Source organism: Aptenodytes patagonicus, chromosome 4, assembly GCF_965638725.1.
Source record: "Aptenodytes patagonicus chromosome 4, bAptPat1.pri.cur, whole genome shotgun sequence".
Taxonomy (NCBI): domain Eukaryota; kingdom Metazoa; phylum Chordata; class Aves; order Sphenisciformes; family Spheniscidae; genus Aptenodytes; species Aptenodytes patagonicus.
The window spans coordinates 34,811,099-34,833,325 of record NC_134952.1 but is presented as its reverse complement, the minus strand read 5'-3'; the positions used below and the strand labels follow the sequence as shown (position 1 = coordinate 34,833,325).

Below are 22,227 nucleotides of genomic sequence, written 5' to 3'. Positions count from 1 at the left end.
TCTGCTATGCTGGCGGAAAGGGTGCTGAAAGGACTACTCAGAATCTGAAGAAGAGCCTGAGAATTACCCGTGGAAAGGAATTTTCCATTTCACATTTATCAATGTAAATAGGACAATGCAAGGTGTAGGCGCTGTAAATAGCTGTAAGTGATAGCAAAGGCAAAACGGAACTGAGAGGCATGTTTGTTACAGAGCTAGGAAGAAGCGAAGGAAAAAGAAATGTCGGAGCACATGAAATGAGACTGTCCCAAGTAGAAGAGGAAGTACTGGATTTGGCAAGGGACTTGCAGCCCTGCAGGAATGGGGATAGCGTAGTAGCGACGGGGTTGCCCTTTGTGGCAGGACTAATGGTACACTAGATTCTTGCTAAAAAATGTGTCCTGAGGAATACATGGAAGCAGAGGTCTGGGCAATTCACTGGAATTTTACTCCCAGGAAAGGACCTCAAAAAGTATGACGAAACAGTGAAGATCAGTATGTGCATTAAACTGTTGCTATAAGGAGTCCATTGGGATATTTTCCCTTTTGAGGTATTCGTGAGGTCTTCTTGGCGAACTACGTCCTGGCAGTAGTGTTAGCACAAAGAGCTTTAACTGAAACAGAAAAGGGGAAGTAATTTGTGCAGCCTTTACTTCTGGAGGAACAGATCTGGGGAGTGATAATACAGTACTGGATAGATGGGTGTGAGAAAGCAGAAGGGTGGACATGAAGTACTAGGTATCAGTGACACCAGCTGTCAGGTAGTACAGTTAACGAGTAAACTGCACATCTTAAGAAGCTTTTTTCTTCTGACTTAACTTAGATTTTTGAAAACTGACAGAAGAAACCTAGGCAACAAAATGGAGGACCTAAAGTACTGGTGTGGAGCCTGGAGACGAGGTGTTCTGATAGGAACGCAGCAGAATAGCCATAGTCAGAGAAACACATGGACTGAAAGATGTTAACTATTCCTTAAACTTAGAATTTCTTTACTGGTGAAAGAACTAAATCAAAAGTACAAAGAGGCTTCAAAAAAGTAAGTTGTGAATGTGTAATGTGACCATGGCATAATTTTGTCTTCAGAGCATTCAGAAAGAGTTTTTCATTTTCCAAAGTTGTTGTTTATTTTCTACTGTTAAAGATGTCCTAAAGATAGTAAAGCACCTAAAAACTGTCCGCTCCAGAAACTAAATCTGAGCAAAAGGGGCTGCAGATGTTTAGAAAATAATAGGACCAACTTAATCTGGCTATTTCTTACCGTAGACCATAATAGTATATTCAGGTACCTGCAAGTAAATACAGAATTATTGTCTTACAAGTGTTTGTTGTCAACCAAACAAAATTGGCTGGGTCCTGTAGAAACTGCCCGATTTCCTATTTGTGAAAGACGCCCCCACGAAAATCAGAAGATTCTCCCATTACGCTGTAATTTTCCTCATTTCTTAAATCTCCTGATTGGTTCTGTATCTTCTTCCACCAGTGCTTAAGGCTTTTCTGCCTTGGTCTCTAAACCTCTGTGCAATTCTAAGCTTACATTCTGAGCCGATTCCTTCCTACACACGGCTGCACGCCCTCCCTTTGCCCAAGGCTTTCACACCTTACAATGCATTTCTTTTATCCTTTCCTGTTTCTTAATTTCTGCAGTGCCATACAGCTTTCCAATCAACTGTCTGCCAAGGACTTCCCTTCTTGCCACCCCCGGTTTGTTTTATAAGAGAGTTAACTGCGCAGCCAATTAAGTTATGATATCAAAGACCGTATTCCTTCTTTTCTGTGTGCCTAAAACCATGTGACATGTCTCAAGCACTGCATAAAGCACAAGACACAAGCTAAACCACAGGTATCCTTGAAGGTTTTTAATATTTATTCGTGGTGCTTCCAACAACTGTTGCTAACATACGCACTCATACGTTCGCTTGCTCACACTAAAATTACACCTTTTTATTGTATTTATTTATTGTATTTGGAGTATGCATCTTTTTCTGCTGCTGGCTTGTACGTGATACCACAACAAATACACCATTTACGTACAGTAGTGAATAAATAATAGGCAACGTGCTTGGACTGGTGGATCTCATACCCTGTATTTCTCATTAGACTGTCTCTCCAGTTGTCCGTTTCCTGCACTCTTAAGCAGGCAAGATGGAGAAAACTCCTTCTTCCTAAAGAAGGTGCCTGCCTTGCATCTCTCATTACCATAAAACCTGCCTAAAATCTCCCAATGACAGAGAGTAATTAAAAATCACAATATTTACGAAGTGAAAACCGGTGCCACGGGTTTGCTCTTAGCGTTGCTGAAGAGAGGCGATTTTATTTCAGGTTTTCCTGTGCGGAACTTCCCTTTTTTGGAAGTATGACCGAAAGTCAATGCCTCTGCTTTATTAAAAATAAAAAGGAGGGCCGGGGCGGCGGCGGCAGGGCCGGGGCGGCGGCGGCAGATCCCTGCCGCCGCCGCCCCGGCCCTGCCGCCGCCGCCGCCTCCCTCCTCTGACAGGCGGGGCGGGGCGGTGTCATGTGGGCCGCCACACCGGGAAGCGCCTTGCCGAGCCGGGAAGGAGGATGGCGGGCCGGGGCCGGGCGCCGCTGTCGCCCGTGGCGCTGCTCGTCGTGGCGCAGCTCGTCTGGGCGCCGGACCCGGTGAGCCTGGAGACGCGGGGGGGAAGGGGACGGCGCGGATCGGATAGCCCCCGGCCCTCTCTGGGGGAGGTGGAGGGGTGGGATGCGGCCGGCCCCGCCCGAGGGGCTGGGGGGCTCCGGCGGGCCGGGTGGGTGTGGGGAGAGCTGGCCGCTGCCGCGCTTCCCCACGCAGGAGGCCAGGCGTGCCTTTACATTCACGCGTGCGAATTTAAGGTAGCGTCTCGCTGCCCTCACGGACTTCGTAACTTTTAAATGGCTCCTCTGGCAACCGGCGCGGCCGTGGCTGCGGTTACAAGTCTTGGTGTTTATCCGGTGTGTTTTACAACTCCTTGCTCATTCCTGCATTCAGTTTCATATACATCTATAACGTAAATATTGTAACGTTGCACCAAAGCAATGATTTTCAAAAGGAGGGTCAAGAAGGGCTTGCTAAAACTACATATGCTTTTGAATCTGCTTAGTGTATTTGCTATAGCTTCACCCACGGGGAGAAGTGTAGAGCGGGTGGGGTTGGGTTGTCAGTTTTTGTGGTTGTTTTTTTTTAACTGAATAGGTGAAGTATTTAACTTTTGGTGGAATTGTGAAGTCAGTGGGGGGGAGTTACTCGGAACAGGCTGGCTTCCATCTCCTGGGCACGTAAACAGCTGTTCTTGCTTCCTGATGTATTTTTTATTCCCGAAGCAGCGAAGCACTCTTATCTCTTCAGTTTCTGAATCTCCTCATCCCCTGTGAAGAGGACAGGGTTTTAAATATCTCTGGATTTCAAAATATTCTTTTGCAATATATTTTCAAATATTTTGGGAACATACTACTTCCTATATTCTTTTGTGTTTGCTCTAAGACTTTTCCTAGCAAATTAAATTGATTTCAGGAAAATGAGTATGGGTTTTGGGAGAGGGGAGAACTGCAGGAAAGGCTTTGGAGGCCTGTGGACATCTGGATGAGCCATGTTCCCTTAGTGTCCTGACTACACAGGAGTAGGCCCTCTTCTCTTCTGTGCACCCAATCCCATCCTCCCCCCCAAGAGCAGCTTCCCAGTACTATAAGCCAGCTCCAGCTTAAAACACCTTCAGAATTTTAGCCAAAAGCTTTCTGGGGTGAGGAGTGGGGGAGAAAGTGCCAGCTATCAGCAAAGTCTATGATTAGAGCTTGATTTTGCATTTGATTGCACTCGCTACATCTTCACACTTGCACAGTGTCCACTGGGTGTCCAGGTTGCAGGTTGTGCTGCTGTGCAGCCAGATATCAGGCTTGGATATTTTATTTTCGGTTGAGATGCTGGGATGCATCATTTGCTGAAGAATGAACAATGATTGTTGTCTTCCTATGTACAGCTTGTTGGGTTCATTTCTTTTCGTTAACAAAGAACATGGAAGCTAAATGCCATGAATTACATCTCAGTGGTGCAGACTAGCAGTCCCTTTAGCTTTCGGTTAGGCCCCCTCAACCAGACTGAACTTCTTTGTCCAAACTGCAATTTAAATTGGCTTGGTCCCCATTTCTTCAGCGCTGCAAGAGTACTCTTAACTTCCATGTTCAGAAAGGTGAACAGCGTTGGGACTGCTGCAGCACGACAGAGTGCTGCATTGGCATCGCCCCCTAAGGGAAGAGGAGCAGAGAGAAAAATGTGTTGGACCACAGAGTTCATAGACGAAAAGATGCAAATATAACAGATTACTTTGTCTGAAAGAGATTGAACGCCATGTCCTTAAACTATGGAATCATATTTCATAGCTCAAAGAGGTAATTTTATATTTATTTTTAAATATGAAGATGAGAAACACTGAATATTAAGGAAGGATGCCAGACATGGTCCACCTCAAAAATATTTTTGAGGGTAATAAAGAAAGTGCTGGCATTCTTTAGCCTGGACAAGCTACATTCAGCCTATTTCATATTAATGAAATTGGGCTAGGTTTTAAAATATTTACTCAGCAGTCGTTAAACAGTGCATTAATTTTCTTTGCTGCAGTGAATAATGACTGTTATTACTTGTTAATAACAGTTAATGACTGTTTTTTTTTTTCCAGGTAGCAATTCATCTTGACAGTTTGCTAGCTATTTGGTTCCTGTTCTGCTCTACGTTTTTTTTCATACAATCCGTCATAATACAAATCTTCTGTGCTACTTCCATTTTTTCTTATTATTCCCGTCTTTCCCCATACCGTGTTCTCTTTCTCCTCCACTGTGTTCTCTTTCTTTTAGCGTTTTGATCCTATGCTGCCACGCATCCATTTTTGTATCATTACGTACATGCAAATTGGAAAGTCAGCAGTACATCAGATAATCAAAATATGCAACCGACTAGTAACAGGCAATTTAAAAAAAAAAAAAAGAGAGCATTTAATCACCATTCAAGAATAGCTGTATTCCTCCTAGAGGTTTCAATACATGTTTGAAAAGCAAATTTATAGTGACAACCTGCTGTTTGGAGCCAGCTTCTGATGGCTCTTTCTAGGAGACCACCTCCGGCTTGTCATGTTGGAAACTCAAGGCAATCCTGTCGTGCTGGAAGGCTTCTCCTGCTTCTCTCAGCATTTATTGTTCCTCTTCCAGTGTCAAGCCTCTGCAGAGGGGAGGATCTCGCTGACCACAGCAGTAACTTCATAGCTGCTTATTTCAGTCTGGTGATAGAAAGCGCCTGGTGGTTTTTCTGTTGCTGTAAGAAAATTCTTTAGGTGTCTTTTTTTCTTTTTACCTCGTCAGAAAAGTTTGCAGTTAGTCTTTAGCTGATTGCAAAAGGTAACAATTTTTTTGTTCCTTGTTACAACTTTGTGTAAAAAAAAACAAAACAGAACACTTCTAGTTTTCTGGTTGTCTTGACATCTTTTTAAATTACTGCTTTTGTGCCAGCATATAATAGTTTACCTAAAGAAACTGTTAATAATCTTGGCTTTCTTCAGATATCTCAGTCAGCGCTAGCAGTTTTGGAAGATGTATGGGTTGTTTTGGGCATTACTGGCTTCTTTAGCTTGCTTTCTACATAGACAGGTGAGAAGTCTAAAATTACTGACATGTTAGGAGGGACCATTTTCTCTGTCCCTTAACTCTTCCTCTAACTGTCGCTTTCCCCATCACTTTTGTGGCTTAGGTTGCAAAGGGCTGGGAAGATAAAAATAGCTTCAAATGTAAGATTAAAATCTCAGGAGAGAGCGTCAGGAGTGACATAACATTTAGCATCTGGAACACCACTTAAAATTCCCTGAAATCAGTTTGCATGGTCGCCATTGTTTCCTCTGTATGCATGGGCTATACTGACAGATCAACTCAATTTTCATCCATTTCGGATAATTTTTTGTAACAGGCTTTATCTGCCAAGAAGCATATTTTGACAGCAGATATTTCCTGGAGGTCCAAATCTGTGCATCCATTGCAGTAGGATGTATATGTCATGTCACTTTTTCTGATTGATTTTAGTATTGCAGGATGGAAAATTTCACAAGACAATTGCATTAATACTGTTAAGTATTTGCTTGGCTTTGCACAAAGCCTCTGACTTTTGTTGCCTAATTAGTCATCTGATATCCTCCCCTACCCTCCTTGTTTTGAAACTTCCTCATTTTGAAAATTAAATGGCCTCTTGTGTTTGACTTTTTGTTCCAGCTATGCAAAGGCTATAACTGCACCGCAGTGAAATCTAGGAAACACATAGCTGCTGGTCCTATACCTTCATCTCGTGCGTAGGAAAACCAAAATTCATCTCATGCTTTCTCCCAGCTACTGGAAACAATACAAAAAGAAAACACATGATAACTCACAGAAACCAATCCCACTTTAAAATTCCTGTTTCTAGTTGTAACAAATTATGCCAGTGTTTAAAGTCCGTGGCATTGTGTAAGACATTGTGTTTTCTAGATTAATGCATTAAAAACAGATAATGTGATTAGCCCAAAGAGAACATGGACGTTAGTTAGATTCTTTGTCCCAGATACGTAGCTGCTAGAGATCTTGTCTCAGTTTTTACTGGAGCCAGAATGCATTATAAGGACACACTGGTAAAGTAATCTAATTAGTACAGCCAAATAAATATTGGAAATCGAGGATGGGGTTGGGGGGAGCGGGGAAGTGGTGGAAGGATCCCTACATACTTTTGTTTCTGTTCTGTCTCCCAAACACTTGTGCTTTGGGAGCCTTTGTATGGAGTCCCAGAATAGCATGTGTACTTTTCCTTTTTCCTAGTGGGACGTACTGTGCTCTTAGGAGCTTACTGATCTGCTCAGATAGCTCAGAGACCAAATCTGGTCTGCTCTCAACTGGCTTGAAGCACAAGTGCAGCTAGCAGGCATTTGCTTGTATTTCACTGGGTAAAACATGCAATTATAATACATAATTAAACATATGTATATGCATACGTTTACAAGGGAAAACACCTTTGCATTCACTTTGAGTATGCCTAAATATAGTTCTCAAACTTCCATTTGTAACTAGCCATGCTTACAGGACTAAAGGTAACTAGTTTTTAGTTATATTCCTGAAATGTGCCCCTCATAATATTTAGCACCAGCTCAGCAGCACTTTTCCACACCAAGTAAAAAGTCATGCCATATAGCACATTCCTCCGGCTGAGTAATTTGCCCGAAGTTCAGCATTCTTTCTCTGCTCCAGCTACACAATGAAGCTTAACACTAAGCATAATTATGAATGACGCTATAAAACGAGATTATGAATTGAACGAACAGAACAAACTGGTCCATACTGAGATTTAAGGTTTCTGAACTTGTCTAAAGAATATGGTTTTGAAGTGCTCTTCATTGAATCACACTGAGTAAAAATGGGTTTGTGTATTTATCATGAACTTGTGCTTCCCTTGGACTACATTCGGCAAGTTGTCTGAAGGTCTGTCAGACAGCACAGGGAAGCTGCTGTTTGTCCCCTACCTCTTGTATTCTCCTCTGCACCCTTTCCAAAGTCCCAAGACTTTCTCTTCCTTTATTATCAAATCGTCATGAATTGAATTAGCTGACTAGTCCTAAATTCAAAACTAAGTAAGTCTGCTAGAATAATAAAATGTTTTAGCAAAGGAGCTAAATAGTAACGTGTCACTGTCTTTACAGTATGGAGAAGAGTGCAGGAGTAAAACATACCCTCCTTCAGGACCAACGTAAGTAATCTGATTCAACTTGTCTAACAAATTACAGAAAAGTAGTGATTTGCAAGTCTTAACAGGTTTTTTTTGTAACTTGTTCCTGTTGCAGATCTAGAAAATGCTAGTTACAGGTGGGAAGCACCTGTTTTGTCAAATGTTTTTTCAAAGCCTTCTTTAAAGTTGAACTCTGGTACTTATCTTTCAGGTTCAAAGGGAATGTACCCACATATGTCATAAATCTGGATTTACCTCCCAGCAAAAGATGGGATAACTTGGTGCAGGACAAAAAGACAGAGGTATGAAATGCAGAGCTTGCTTTGAAGCTTAGCAGGTATAAAACTAGCACGTGGCCTTTTATTTTGAAAAAAGGTTTGGAAAGGAATACCTGTGCTAAAATTCTCTGAAAGGGATAATATCTCTAGTTGACTTCTTTAATATTATTCTAGACTAAAATAATTGCTTGAGTCAAACTTTTTTGGCACTGATGTTTGGGATGTAGAGGAATAAAAAACGGTGCAGCATAAAGAAGGCTTTCATTTGTCAAAGCTCTTTAGTCATGAAGTAATACAGAACAAAGGGGGAGGAGTACACCAAAGGGACAGCCTCAGTAAACTGAAGTGAAACTGAGGCAGCATCCCTTCTCCTCCGCACATCCCTGCTTCTCTTAAAACACTGCATGAGATGATGAAATGGCGAGGGGGAAATGAAGAACTTCCTGCCCTTTTCAGGGATGCTGGTTGCAGCACTGGTGTTTACATAGCAGAAATAATTTTTAAAATACTCCAGCCTATTTCAAACTACTTAAACAGCTGTTCTGCTGAAGGTTGCTGAAAATTCAATTCAGTAATGCTTAATTTCTCAAAAAAGGACAGGGATTTTTGCTATATCCCTGCTGACTTTGACCTTTCAACTCTGAAAGCCATACAAATTCTACTTACACCGTAATACTTCTTTTAAAAGTCTCATTTAAGCCAGTGGGCACTGGAAGCTTCAGGTTGCACCTTAAATTCTGAAGGTTTTTTGTACTTTGGAGTTAGATCAGATAGAGTGGAACTCTATTTGTGGCCATTCACATGTCGCAAATGGAAAGCATGTACTTTTATAAGAAATTTATTGAGTCTTTTTGGCTTCAAGAACACCAGTGCTTAAGCAAAGAGCTTTTAATTAACATTTTTAAAGATAGAAGAGGGCAGAGTATTAAAATGGGATCAAAGGAGCAGAAGACGAGGATGGCTTTTTCCTGTAATTCGTTTTCTCTGGTAGAGGGACATGTCAGAGCTAATCTAGAAAGTTATTTGAATAAAGCTTGAAGAGTGACTCTTTAATGGGGAGTTGGGTGTGTTTTTCTCACCGAGAATACCACAGTTAGCACTTTCTTTAAATACATATTTTTTCAACAAAATGTTTTTTTGAAAAGTATGTGAAGGAGTTCTGTTAGTATTCTAGCAATTCTTATGCTCAAGATCTTCTATTCAATAAAAGCCTTTGTTCTTTTTAGCTGAAGACTGTGGTCCAGACTATTAAAGATATAGCAAATACCTTCTTCCCCAGCGGCAAAGTTGTTGACATAGTGGATAACAAAATAGTAAGTATTTTCAGCTTAACTATTTTATTACTGTATGCTCTGACTACTAGAATTATAATGCTACTAAATTTGGCAATTAAGAACTTTACAAGTGATAATTCTTCCACTTCCAGAACACAAATGCTGTTTTGAAGAGTTACTCTGAAGTTTTGCCTTCTTGCCTACTCTGGGTTACTGTGAAACCATCAAACCTAAAATGCATGTGTTTCTTCCTCCTCTAATTTTTTCTAAGATCTTTTTGAATTTGGATTAGTCATGCTAGACATATATGCTACTGACTTAGTCACTGTAGCAAAACAAATCACTGAAATTCTTTGCCACATTCAACTCCTTTTAAACAGTAGAATAAAATCAGGTTTTGAAAACTGTAATAAATGTCTGATTACAGGGGCAACTTTGACCAGGCCTCATCTTAAAAAATAATTCAGTTCTGATTACAATAGACTTTAGCATAGAATCAGGACAGGGGAAAACAGTGTAGTGCTAGAGACAGCACAAGGTCAAATCTGTCCCCCGTCTTTATTTACAGCAGCCTTCTGTCATGCTGGCCACACTTCATTTGTATCCCTGTGTGCCTGAGTGGGGTTGACATAAAGGTAGCATATACAGGTGGTCATACCAATGTGTGAAAGTTAGGGATTCCCTTAAACACTGACATCAAGCTCAGTTCCAGTTGAACTCTTAACATTTAAGAGTCCTGCTTCACTCTGTTCTGTCTATTGCTGCTAACGATAATTAACATACTGTGCTAATCTCCATTGCTCATATGTCAATATTTTGATAAGTAATAGTTTTTACTTTCCCTAAGTATGTACTTGTCTTCCAAGTACTCCACAAACATACTCAAGTTCTACAGGCTGCAGAGGAATTAAATACTCAATTTAATAGTTGTGAGAAGGATGTACCTATTGGGGAGAGGTTTGTTTTAAGTAACAAAATAGTGTTAATTTACACAAACAACATACAAAACTTTTCCTTTCAGGCTCATCTGACGGCCACACTTCCTTATCCTTTCAATGAAGAACTCCAAGGGATTGCAAATTCATCTGGGATTCCTTTGGGTAATAGTTTCCAACACTGTATTAATGTAGTGGAAAACTAGGAATCCAGACTCATTTAAAATTAGTATGTGTACCAATCTGCAGTATAGTTGTAGTCATCTGTGACTTTAACAAATAAATTACTCTGTAGGTAAAGCAATAAATTGCATCTCACACTAAATGAAAACAGTATTTTAGAGGAGAATGGCAATACATCACATAAGCCTTTCATCAGCCTGGGGCTTCTCTGTAGAGCTGTAGCTTCTCACTCCTGAGTTTTGGGAACTGGAGCAAGTCTCAGCTCCTGTGCACCAAAATGTGGGGGAATCCTTGATTCTCGTTGATTTCCCATTCAGCTGTGTGTCTGCTGTTGACATAGCAAGAAGGCAAGGCTCAGTTTCATGCTGTGCTTTCTTTCCTTTGTGATCCTTGCCACATCCTCCTGCCTTCCTTCCACACCTCCTGCAAAAGAATGCAATTCCAGGTGAGAAGCAGACACTGAATTCTTCCAGAATTGAGACAGAGAAGGTCCATAGATCTGCTTCCACTGCTTCCCTCATACGGGAGCAGTACACCTGGTGCTAGTCAGCAGCTTTTATATGGGAATAGTGGTACATACAGCAGCTTTCTTCTTTAAAGTGAATTTTATAGCTTGTTTTGAAGTTTCCAGAGGAGGAAGTAGCAATGACTGTCAGCTTTCTGTACGGTAAGGCAGAAGGCCAAAGGATTCTGATCCTTCTGTTTGCCTTTCAGGAAGCTCTTGATTTTGCTGAACTGGTCGTTTCAAAGTTCAAATGAGATTTAAACAAGTTCTAAGAACTTGAGAAATAAGAACTAAGAGAAATATTGTAGAATGCTGAACTTTTCAGTATGCTTTTTTCTAACCAATTTTTTCTGTTCATGGCAAAAGTTTCAAACTATTAAACTTTGTTTCTTTTTGTTCTAGGGGAAATTGTTATTTTTAACATCTTTTATGAAATTTTTACTGTATGTACATCAATAGTGGCAGAAGATAAAACAGGTAATGCAACCCAGAATAGCGTTAACGGTTTTCTCTTATGTAGGAGAGGGTCCACCTCAATTATACAAACATAGATAGTCCTTCTCAACTGCAGGCAAGAAGGTCTAGTAGAAGAGACTAAAAGCAATGGTAATAAAAAGATATTCCTTGAGAAGGGAATAAGAGATCACAGGTGTCTTAGGTTAAAAAAAAGGAAAAAATACTTGCAAAGATGGTTTGGTTTTGGTTTTGTTGGGGCTTTTTTGTGGTTGGTTTTATTTTTATTTTGTTAATAGGTGGCATTTGTTTTTCTAGGGGAAAGAAACACCAGCCAGACACCTGATACTTTCTCAGTGCCATGAGGGATTCATTTTGCATCTAGTTTCTAGCTATCACATATGTATGGTGCTAGAGAAAATGGATAGTCTGTTTTAAGAAAAGAGACTCTTTCATTTTCTTACTCAGTTCTGCAGCCCTTGTCTGCACCTGTTCCAGCTTAGGAAATTTCTGAGGGATTCTCAGAGGGCTTACAAACGTCTCACTTTTAGAGGAAGCTCAAGGTATTACCATTGCATTAAGATAACGTGGAAAGCATCTGAGGCTGAGATGGACAGCAGTTTACAAGATTACTTGATTTCAATTATGGCAAAACACTTCTCTGATCCAAAAAAACCCCACCATTTTTCTGCGCTTATGAAAAGGGCAACTAGACAATGGTATTTTCCCTGCTTACTTTCCCAAGTATTTTTCCTGCTTACTCATTTCCTGGTTTTCTAAGCTGAAATTTATGCCTCTTTCTTTAGAAAATTTTATTTATTTATTGTTATGTAGGGAAGCTGTACCATGCCAGAAACCTGGATTTTGGACTCTTTCTCGGGTAAGTACCTAAACTTGTGCCTTTTTTTTTTTTTTTTAAACCCAAATTAAAAGCTAGCTGATCCTGAAATTTCGACATGCATTCTTTGAGTCTAAGTGATGAATTGGATGTTGTTAAGACCGTGACAAGTAATTCGGCATTGCATGTTCTGAAAAAAGGCTAAAACAAACAAAAGGATTGTTCTGCTGATCTTACGTCAAACTATTCCGAGCTTGTCAGGAATGACTTTGTAAAACAGTTGTGTTCGGTGTTACTTAGTGTTTTCTCAGCTCCAGTTAAAACTGTCTCGAACCAAAGAACGGTCCATGTAACCTTATCTCTGAGGCGCAGTATATCTTACTCTTTACGTGATGGGACAGAAGCATCAATTTCAGTGTATGCAGTGAAATGTGGATTGGATTGGGGCTTGGTTTTGTGGTTGGTTTTTTTCCAAGTTATCCCCCTAGTTACTGTACTGGGCTCTACTGGCACTTCCCATCATTCATCATTTCTACTCAGAAGCCAGTGATTTGTATTCCACTGATCTAACATTACCATTCATTCGGATACAAACTCTGTTGCTCAGCACTGGATTCTCTTTTAGTTCTCATTGCATATCTTGTGATCAGGTAGTTCAGTGTTTGCTTTTATTATCCCAGTATATTTTACAATGTCACTCATCCAGATGACTCTCAATGCCCAGGTGAAATTTAAATGTCCATCTTCATTAAAATTCTTACCTGCCTATCAAAAACTCAAATGTTGTCAACTGTGACTCTACCTGTCCCTTGGTTTGGCTTGTGTTGAACTTCTCCCACTTGTCAGAAATACTGAAAATTAAGGCAACTTTCAAAGCTGTTCCCAGAACCTAGATTGTTTCCAGAGAATTTAAGGGTCTGTTAAGTGTTCTTTAGCACCCTCTTGCCTACAAACTGTTCTGGCTTATCTTACAAACTAGAATTGGGACTTCCCTTCATGTAGAGCAAATCCAGTAGTATGTGGTTTGTTTTCTCCCTTTGAAAAGTAAGAATTTGAGGGAACTGGCTCACAGGCCTGTGAACATGTGTTCACAAGCTACAGCTGCTTTCAGGATACAGTAGGTTTGGTGTCACAGGCAGTACCCGTAGCGGCCTCCCTTTGCCAACAGGAATAGAACAAAGTTATGGTGTGTGTTCAAAACAAACCAGCTGTAACAGTGGGGCTGTTTAATACTGACTAGTGCATATGCTCGTGGTTCAAATAAAACCTGGTTCTTTTCACTGACTGCCTATGCATTTAGACTGCCTGGTTGTCCCTTGCTGGTGCTGCTCAGGTAACTACTCAGCAGTGGTGTTGGCTGACATGAGTAAAATCAGAGGACAGGCATCACACACAGGAAATCTGCACGCTGTGAAGGGAAGTTTTAAAAGCTACCGAGGGAGGGAAGTTTCAAATGCTGTACCGTCTGCCGCAGGTGGGATGTTAAAAATAATTCCTGGACTTTAACTCGGGAACTGAAGCCTACAGTGGTAAACTTGGACTTCCAGAGAAACAACAAGACAGTATTCAAGTCTACAAATTTTGCAGGATACATAGGCATGGTGTCTGGAGTCAAACCGGTAAGTATGGGGAGGAGGGCTTGTCAATTTGTTAATAACGCTTCAGACTTTCCTTTAAAATGTAAATTTTCCTGCTTTCATCTTCTGCCTTGGGATATTTTTTAATAAATGATCTCTTAATTGTTCTGGTACACAGTATAGCTATTTGAAGAAAGGTAAAAGAAAACAGTGCTGCACTCCTCCTTGTAAAAGGATATTGCCTAAATGAAATATTCACGTTTGGACAATTCTTAAAAATAATGTTGAATTCTGAATACGAACAGGAGTGCATACCAAGTGCTCAAGTGGTTGGAGTTTCTCGCTAGCAAATATATACTGCTGTAATCCCAGAGGTGAAACGGCATACTTCTGCTATTTTAATTCTTTCTCCAGTCTTTTTTGGAAAAGGAGTCCTACACCGCAAGATTTTTTTTTTTAATAGGCACCTGAAATCTGTGGTTTATCTACATCTTAAAAAACAGCAGTACAGAACTACACCAGGGTCTCCAGCTTACCACAGCTCCTCCTTTTCTACACGCTCTGCCTTTATCCTCTATTATAGGTGGCCCTTTTCATAGTAGAGCATTTCTGGCATAAATCCCTGCATTGTACTCATTTATTTTTGTCTTCTGGTCAAATAAATTGGGAAGAGTCCGTTCTGAAAATGATCCAGTGTAGCTGAATTCCACTTTCCTCTGAAAGACACTAGTTGGAGAGGACTAGGATTTGAGTTTGAATTGCATGTTGCAAGTAGTGCGGATTGAATTGTGTACAGCTGCATGCCCATGTGAACAGCAATAACATATCAGGGTGTACTTAGCACTGGGACTTAAAAATCTGCCTTCAAACTGGAATAGTATCCAGAGGTCTGAGAAGAAGGTTACATACAGCAGGGGAAGGAAAACTGGTAATTCAGTGATGCAACGGGGACCAAGAGCGAAATGGCCACAGGCTTGACTTGCTTAGCATAAAAGCATGGTTTGCTGGATTGCTGTGCCAGGTCAGAAAACTATGAATTATCATTTCTATTTACTCAAGCAGTGATAAATTAGGTTCTTCTCCTCATGGGCTTGATCTTGCAGCCCATTACTGAAAGGGGAAGAGTCTAACAAACAAGAAGCTCCACTGGCATGTAAATTGCAATGCTGCCTCTTGTTTATTACTGGTATTAAATGGGCTGGCGATGGATGAAGGTTGACTTGTTTAATGCTTTTCAGGACTTGTTCACTCTGACAATGAATGAGCGTTTCAGTCTTGATGGTGGTTATGTTGGTGAGTAATGCTCATTTCTCATTATTTCTGTGCAAGTTGTAAAGACGATGGGCATACCAGTTACCTTAATAAACAGGCACACAAACGGTGAAAAGATTTCAGATGAGTAAGATAAAACACAGTTCATTTTAAAGGCTGTGAAAGTTAAAATAGCATGAGTGAACCTTCTGAAAACAAATTATTGTAACCAGTGATATTTTTCAGGAATCTTCGAATGGTTTCTTGGTAGAAGAGATGGTATGTGGATGGGCTTTCTTACAAGAACAGTATTAGAGAATGCCACAAGGTATTCCCCCCACCTAAATATTCTGCTGCTTTAATCTGCTTTGCTTTCAGCTGGCATGAATACTGTAGATGTATGCTTAGTATCTAATGATACAGATATCTTCCTAGAAGCCTTAACATTAGGTAGTTCTGGGTTTGCTGGTACTCTGGTGGGGAGGGAGGCATCACACACTATCCCTTAAAACTCCTCAAATTGTTTTCTCAGATTTTTTTTTCCCTAATGAACCTATTGGTATCGGAATGCGTAACAGCATTTTGCATCAAACCACATCCAACAGGTAGTAGTATATTACAGGAAAGCTCTCATGCAGTAAATGAATTAGGTGGAGTATGACACAGCATGTCATCATTTTATTCCTGTTTTAAATGTAGAAAAAGTGCAAAGAGCACCTCTCAACAACCATACTTTAAGTACAAAGTGAGTGGAGGAGCTTTGCTTAAATGTGTTCCTTCCTTGTGATACAGTCTCCTCATATGTGCATGAAAGGGGAAGAAAGGTGTAACTACGCAAACTTCTTCTGGGTCTGTGAAACTCATTCTTCAGTACTTGAACCGTTCATAGCGTTTAATAGTCCGACACTACTTTGTTATCTGCAGTTACCAGGATGCAAAAGACAAACTGGCAAAAACAAGACTGCTGGCTCCGGCTTACTTTATACTGGGTGGAAAAAATTCTGGAGAAGGGTGTGTGATAACTCGTTCCAGGACAGCTACTCTGGATATCTGGGAGTGAGTATGCTTGACCTGACACCTGACCCAGCCTTCCAGAAGAGGACAGGTTCCACCAATATTTGTGTCCTATGTTTCTTGTGACTTCTGTTGTGCAAGAACTCACTTCTTCAGCATCACTGAAAAATACCACAGCAAGCCTAAAAAAAAATCCAGCTGTGTATAGTATATACTATATATGTACTAACTATATACTTAGAGAAGCAAAACACAAACATACACCTCTTTTCCAGCCTTGATATCAAGAAAGGCACGTGGTACGTGTTAGAAACAAACTACGATCGCTGGAAGCCTCCGCTAATCTTGGATAATCGTAGAACACCTGCAATGAAATGCCTGAACCAGACAACGCAAGAGGTAAACATCCTCCCGATACCTCATCTTGCTGTTCTGAAGCTCCCGCGTTACAGTACTGATCTGACAGCCAGGAGCATTCAGGGCATTTGCAAGCACAGCTGTAATGACAGAAGTGGCTAATGGTTTTGTGACAGTTTGTCTGTGCTTCTGGGTAATAAAGTACCAGGTGGCTCTTTACACAAATGTTTTTTAGTTTTAGGCTTTCTCTTCATCTAGGTGGGTTTCCTGCAAGCATTTTCTGCAGCTGCATATGCAGGGGGATAAACCTGGAGATACTTTGAGAGAGATTGTCATTGTTTCCTCAGCTGTTTTATCACCAGTGAAATTCAAACACACATGGTCAGGCAGCAAACGCTGGCACTCAAGTGTCCCATGGTGTACTGAGATCTGCTCTGCTCAAGTTTTTGCAACCCATGTTCTTCTAGTATCAAGATGTACTCTTAAAGCTTTATCTTATTATCTAATTGAGCAGTGAAAAGTTACAATTGTCAGCATTTACACTAACAGGTTAATGGCCATTAACATCAATGTCTTATTTTCTTTCAGAACATCTCCTTACCAACAATTTATGATGTTCTCTCCACAAAGCCTGTCCTCAATAAGGTGATGCTTCTATATTTGCAGAAAGTTGGGGGTGGGGGGGTGGGGGGGTGGTAGGGGGGTGGGCAGGCAGACCACTAACTACTGTACATCTAAGGAGGAGGTCACAGTGGTACATTCAGGGTTTTTTTAGGTGAAGACGTGCACGTAAAAACAAATTCCACGTTACTTTGTAAAAAGCAAAATGTAATTGCTGGAATAGCTGTTTTCCAAAAGCCCTACAGTTTTAAAGCTCCGAGCAGCCTGAGCCCTTTCCTCATAGCTGGCTCTGGTTTGAGGCAGCATTTGCACTACAGACATATTAATAACCTTTCTAACCTGAATTAACCTGTGATACATGTCCTTATAAGTAGCATGAAATAAATTAATACACCTCATGGTTTACACATACTACAGTCGCATTCTTCTTGCAACAGAAGATGTTTTAGTCTGAACTTGAGGTTTTGGTGGTTTTTTTTAAAAAAAAAAGGGGGTGAGAAGAGTTTTTGATTGAGAAATTTAGTTACTATATTCATTAGAGGCAGCATTCTTGGCTGAGGACACAAGCCGTTCATACTTACATGTTGACTAAATAAGATAAATGCTCATTTTAGTTGAACTGTTCAGCTAGTATCAGAGACAGTTTTCCACTAATAACTGTAATGAGGCTTTCTCTTTTTTTTTTCCCCTTCCTTTTTTCTTCTTCTTCCTCCCACCTGCCTATTAGCTGACTGTGTGCACAACGCTGATGGAGGTGTATAACGGTCATACAGAGACTTACCTGCGGGAATGCCCAGATCCCTGTAGTCCTTGGTAGTCCTGAACCTTTCCTACATTGGAAGCTGCTCATCTGAATTGGAGGTCCTCCAAGAAAAAATACTTCTGGAAAAAGATTCCTGAGCCTAACTCTTTTTCTTCAGAAATCTAATGGCTATATAGAAATTTCAATGAGCTTTTAACAATGGAGGACCCTATCTAACATTGGACTTTCTTGCTTTCTGATCAGCAGTTCTGCTGATGAGAAATGTATACTAATGTATGTCTGGTTTGATTTCAGCCATTTCTACCAAATGAGTTCAGCAGTTAGCTCTAGATCTCCTCAGTCTTGACAGTATTCTTGGTTTGGTTTCTTGTTGGTTTGTGGGTTTGTTATTTTTTGTTGTTTGGTTGGGGGTTTTTTAGATTAAAATACTCCTAAAGCACACATGAGTTAAAATGGCACCTACCAAGCATGAAAAAGAATTGGGTATTAGAAGGCTGTCTGGGACAGTACAGTTCTTAAGTGCTTAGGAAAGAATAACAGATGAATTGCTAGTGTTCTGGTCCAATATGAGGATATGTCTAAGATGCCCTATTACAAAATAACCTACCAAGTGTCATATCTAGTCACAGAAACAAGGTCTTAAGGTAATAATCAGAAACAAGATCTGAGCCAGAAAATGTCTTTCCACTGATTTATAGATCTTTTGCTGAAGCTCTTTCTTGGCCTGTTAACAAATTTTTTTTAATACCTATTTTTCTGTTGTCTCAAAAAAATAAATACTAATACAATAAATATTCTTAAGAACTACTTTCTTTGACCACAGTACACATGCACTGATTCCATACCTCAGTGGAAGTCACCGTGCATGTTACATATCACATGGCAGAAAGGGCATTCACTTCCAAATAGACTGATTCTAACAGTGTCTGAAAAACTGATTTCTTTCTTAAACGGACAGTTAAAGCTATTACTGTAATGGGAAGTAGCCAACTACTAATAGTGGTTGGGTTGTTTGAGGGGATTTTGGTTGGTTGGTTTTTGGAAAGTCGGGGAGGGAAGCCAAGTCAGACTACACCACTGGCCGGAATTCAAATTAAGAGAGTAAAGGTCCTTTAGAAATAGAGAGACGTACAGGAAGCAGATGATGTAGAAGGCAGTAGTTTTAGCTGCGTCACTGGCTGCGTTGCTGGGACTAGTTTCCAGTGGCAACTCTTGTGTTTTGTAACATGCAAAGAGAAGACGCTGGAGACTAAGCTTAGGGGCTGGTATGGTGGTTCACTTGTATCTTTTCTTAACCACCCTAGGAAAGAGGTGCTATTCATATTCCCATTGAGCCGTGGATTTAAAGCTGCCACTGGTGTGAGGGAAGTGTTTGCTGTCTTTTCGGTGTCTGCAGAGACAGCATTGCGTGAGGCATTCTAACTAAAACCTGCAAGTTCGGGACATCCACTCACAGTAGGTTTCTTGATAACTGGGACATGCAGAACAGTATTAGTGTAGTGCAGAAGTTCAGAACAGAGGATATGACAGTTTTCTGTTCCAAACAGTAAAGGCTACGCTAAGATTTCTTTTTTAATAATTGCAAATTTAACGCTAAGATGTCTACAGAAGGGGAAACAAGTTACTGCCCATAAATGTGAGATGCAAAGTCAACTTTCATCCAAGTATGACTGGCTAAGTTTTATTTAGTATTGCTTCCTTTTCTAAAAGAAATATTAAAAGATAACCTTTAATCATCCCTTGTTTCAGTAACTAGGTTACCAGCTTACAGCAAACTAACAGCTCTCCCTCCATCAACACTAGGAGAAGCAGGGACAAAAGGAATGCTATTTGCCAAATAACTTTAGCAGCTGATAAAGAAACATGGCTTCTGGTTGAAGACAATTATATTCCAGGCCTTAGAACACTGCCTGTAGTAGCGCAGCAAGAAGCAGTTGAAAGGGGTGTAAAGCACTGACACATTGAGAGCACATGGAAATCAGCATCCCACTCTTTAAACTGACGTTAAAAACAGGGCTAGTCTAGTTGTACGTCTGATTTTTTTTAACTGAAGTATGCAAGCAGAAGCACGCTAGCATGATTGTACTACCAGAGTCCATTTTTAATCCCAATCATGAATATTGAACCTACGTAAACCAAAATCAACATAGCAGCATGCTTTAGATTAGGGAAAAATGCATGTATAGTATGAAATGCAGCTTCTGGGACATTTGATTCATATAAAACAGTTAAACCAAGTCAAATGTTACAGCCTGTACCGTGAAGGGCACATCATACACTGCTGAGTTTGCACCTTAATCTGGTCAGGGGTTGTTCAGATTTATTTGGAATTAGTTGCATAACAACCATAATCAAATTACTTCGTCATTTAAAAATAAGCAGTAAGTTTACTTGCTTAATGAGTCCTGTCCCACTTTAGCATATGTGGAGCAAGGCAGTGCGGACTATTTAGAGTCATTAACTAATGAGATTTCAGTACTTCCCTTGTGCAAGACAGTCCACATTTCCACACTGGAAATTGCTTTACAATTGCAAAAGCACAGCTAAATCCCATGGATGTCTGTCCAGACCCTGAGTGCCTATGCCTGCTATTGACTAAAATAAAGCTATCTAAAAATTAAAACCCCCAACAACTGTCTTACTGTGTCTGCCTTAATATAGAAAAAGTGATGAATGTGATTAATTGCCTATTGATTTAACCTTCATCTGTCAACTCTGAAAGCACTTGTGCTGAAGGTTTTCTCAAGCCCGACAAAAAGTTTAATTTGCTCTTGTTACAGATAGACACAGCTATTTTTAACATCAGTTTACTGCCTCCCCCCTGCTGCTGCCGCCCTAGGCATTGTCATGGAAGCTGAGACCGTTTCACTGAAGAAAAGCATACAACCACTTGCAACTTTGGGATTTAATTTAGCTGCTTTTTTCTTTATTTTTTAAAACGGACACAGCGAAAATGGGTATGTTTCTTCATTTGCTGTACACATAGTTGAGGTGCCTCACAAACACTGAGAGGGTGGTCTGGTTTGGTTTTTTTAGGTTTGTTTTTTCCCCAGGTCAAGTAAGCAGCCATATGTATTTTCTCTTTTAAGTTTAAGTAAGAGATTTACACAGCTTTCCTAGTTCTGTTGTGAAAAATCATCAAATGGGTGCAAAAAAAAAAAAAGCAACAAGACAAACATACTTGTTTATTATTACTGCATAGTCTGGTTCTATGAAGAACAGCCTCAGTATTTTAGCTTCCAGCAGATTTTTACTGTTAATGTAAATACAAAGAGTTAATCCAATTTATTCTGAACTTGATTAAATAAGGCATTACAGGAAAGACAAAGCATTTGCTTGGGCGCTGGCATTTAAATGCAAAAAATGTCAGTTTGCCAAGAAAATTTTACACCTCTACAACTTAAGAAACCCACGCGGTGAAGCCCCGTACCATTTCAGAGGAAGGAAGAATGGCATGTCCCATGTCAGGAAGCAAAGTGTTGGCAGCTGGTGAGGAGAGGAGAATCCAGCAAAGGAATTTGATTCTACCAAAATCAAGCAGTACTTTTGGGACACACATGCAAGTGAGTTTGCATTAGAGCCAGTTACGAGTTAAGGCTTTGCTTAGAAGGAAAACTCCAGAGCAGCGCCCGCAGATGTCCTGGAAAGTATCTGCAAGGAAAGCAGCAAGAGTAAATAGAAGACTTGAGCTGGTGCGAGCAGGCACGATGGACTGTAGACTGACAGGGAGCAGCTGAGAGCTTTAGGCAGGCACCACAACTAACAACAAAATACTCCTCCCTCCCAGCACAAACACCTGTGCCACCTTCACACAGCCAGCTCTTCGGGCTACAGGCGGAAGGAGAAAGAAAGAAATGCGAACAAAAAGTGCAAAAGCTTGGATTTCACCTTAGTGGCAACAGGCGGCAAATGACCTGCTTGTGCCACGGATCATGGACTCTCTTCTGCTTTTGGAGGAGCAGACGTGTTGGTAAGAAAGGCACACCCAAGCTCTCCGAGCAGCAAAACCTCTCATCCTTTGCACCAAAAGAACAAGATGAGCCAGAAAGAATAATGCTTAATCAAAGCGGTGCCAGAAACCACAATTTGCCCGGGGAAGAAATCTCCAGGTATTTATGCATTTTATAAGAAGCTGCTTTTGACTGTTAAGAGTCTGGAAACACAACATACCAATTGGCCCAATACTGTGATTGAGAAGAAAGCAGACCATGCAGTTGTTCCCTACCAGTTTTTCAGAGCATCATAACTTGTGGTACCAAAGATTTTAAAGGTCTTCTGTAGCTCAGCCTGCTCCCACACTCTGTTACTTAGAAGAGAGGACAATAATTATGAAGGAGTTAGTCTGTTTACATACTGAGAAGCACTGTACTCGGGAAACTTTCTGACCTACAGTGAATCAGCTCTGAATTATATTAATTGTATATGGGACAACCTCTCTCAGTCTAATTTGTTTTGCAAAGTTTGTTTTCCTAGCTCAAGGGT

At 40.5% G+C, this 22,227-nt stretch overlaps 1 protein-coding gene across 1 annotated transcript; it reads left to right on the top strand.

Annotated features, from left to right (window-relative positions):
- The first annotated feature begins 2,498 nt into the window (after positions 1-2,498).
- ASAH1 (N-acylsphingosine amidohydrolase 1) lies at positions 2,499-20,378 on the top strand. The gene is made up of 14 exons (XM_076336348.1): positions 2,499-2,616; positions 7,671-7,717; positions 7,908-7,998; positions 9,201-9,287; positions 10,270-10,348; positions 11,274-11,348; positions 12,159-12,204; positions 13,637-13,781; positions 14,978-15,032; positions 15,237-15,318; positions 15,915-16,046; positions 16,280-16,403; positions 16,950-17,006; positions 17,710-20,378. Exons 1-14 carry the CDS (start codon positions 2,539-2,541, stop codon positions 17,797-17,799), a joined length of 1,188 nt encoding a protein of 395 aa, XP_076192463.1. The 5' UTR covers positions 2,499-2,538; the 3' UTR covers positions 17,800-20,378.
- The last annotated feature ends 1,849 nt before the right edge of the window (positions 20,379-22,227 follow it).

Coding starts and splice junctions, on each gene's coding strand:
- ASAH1 (XM_076336348.1), top strand. CDS start 2,539: ATGGCGGGCCGGGGCCGGGCGCCGCTGTCGCCCGTGGCGCTGCTCGTC. Junction 2,617..7,670: donor TCGTCTGGGCGCCGGACCCG/GTGAGCCTGGAG, acceptor CTGTCTTTACAG/TATGGAGAAGAGTGCAGGAG. Junction 17,007..17,709: donor CAAAGCCTGTCCTCAATAAG/GTGATGCTTCTA, acceptor CCTGCCTATTAG/CTGACTGTGTGCACAACGCT.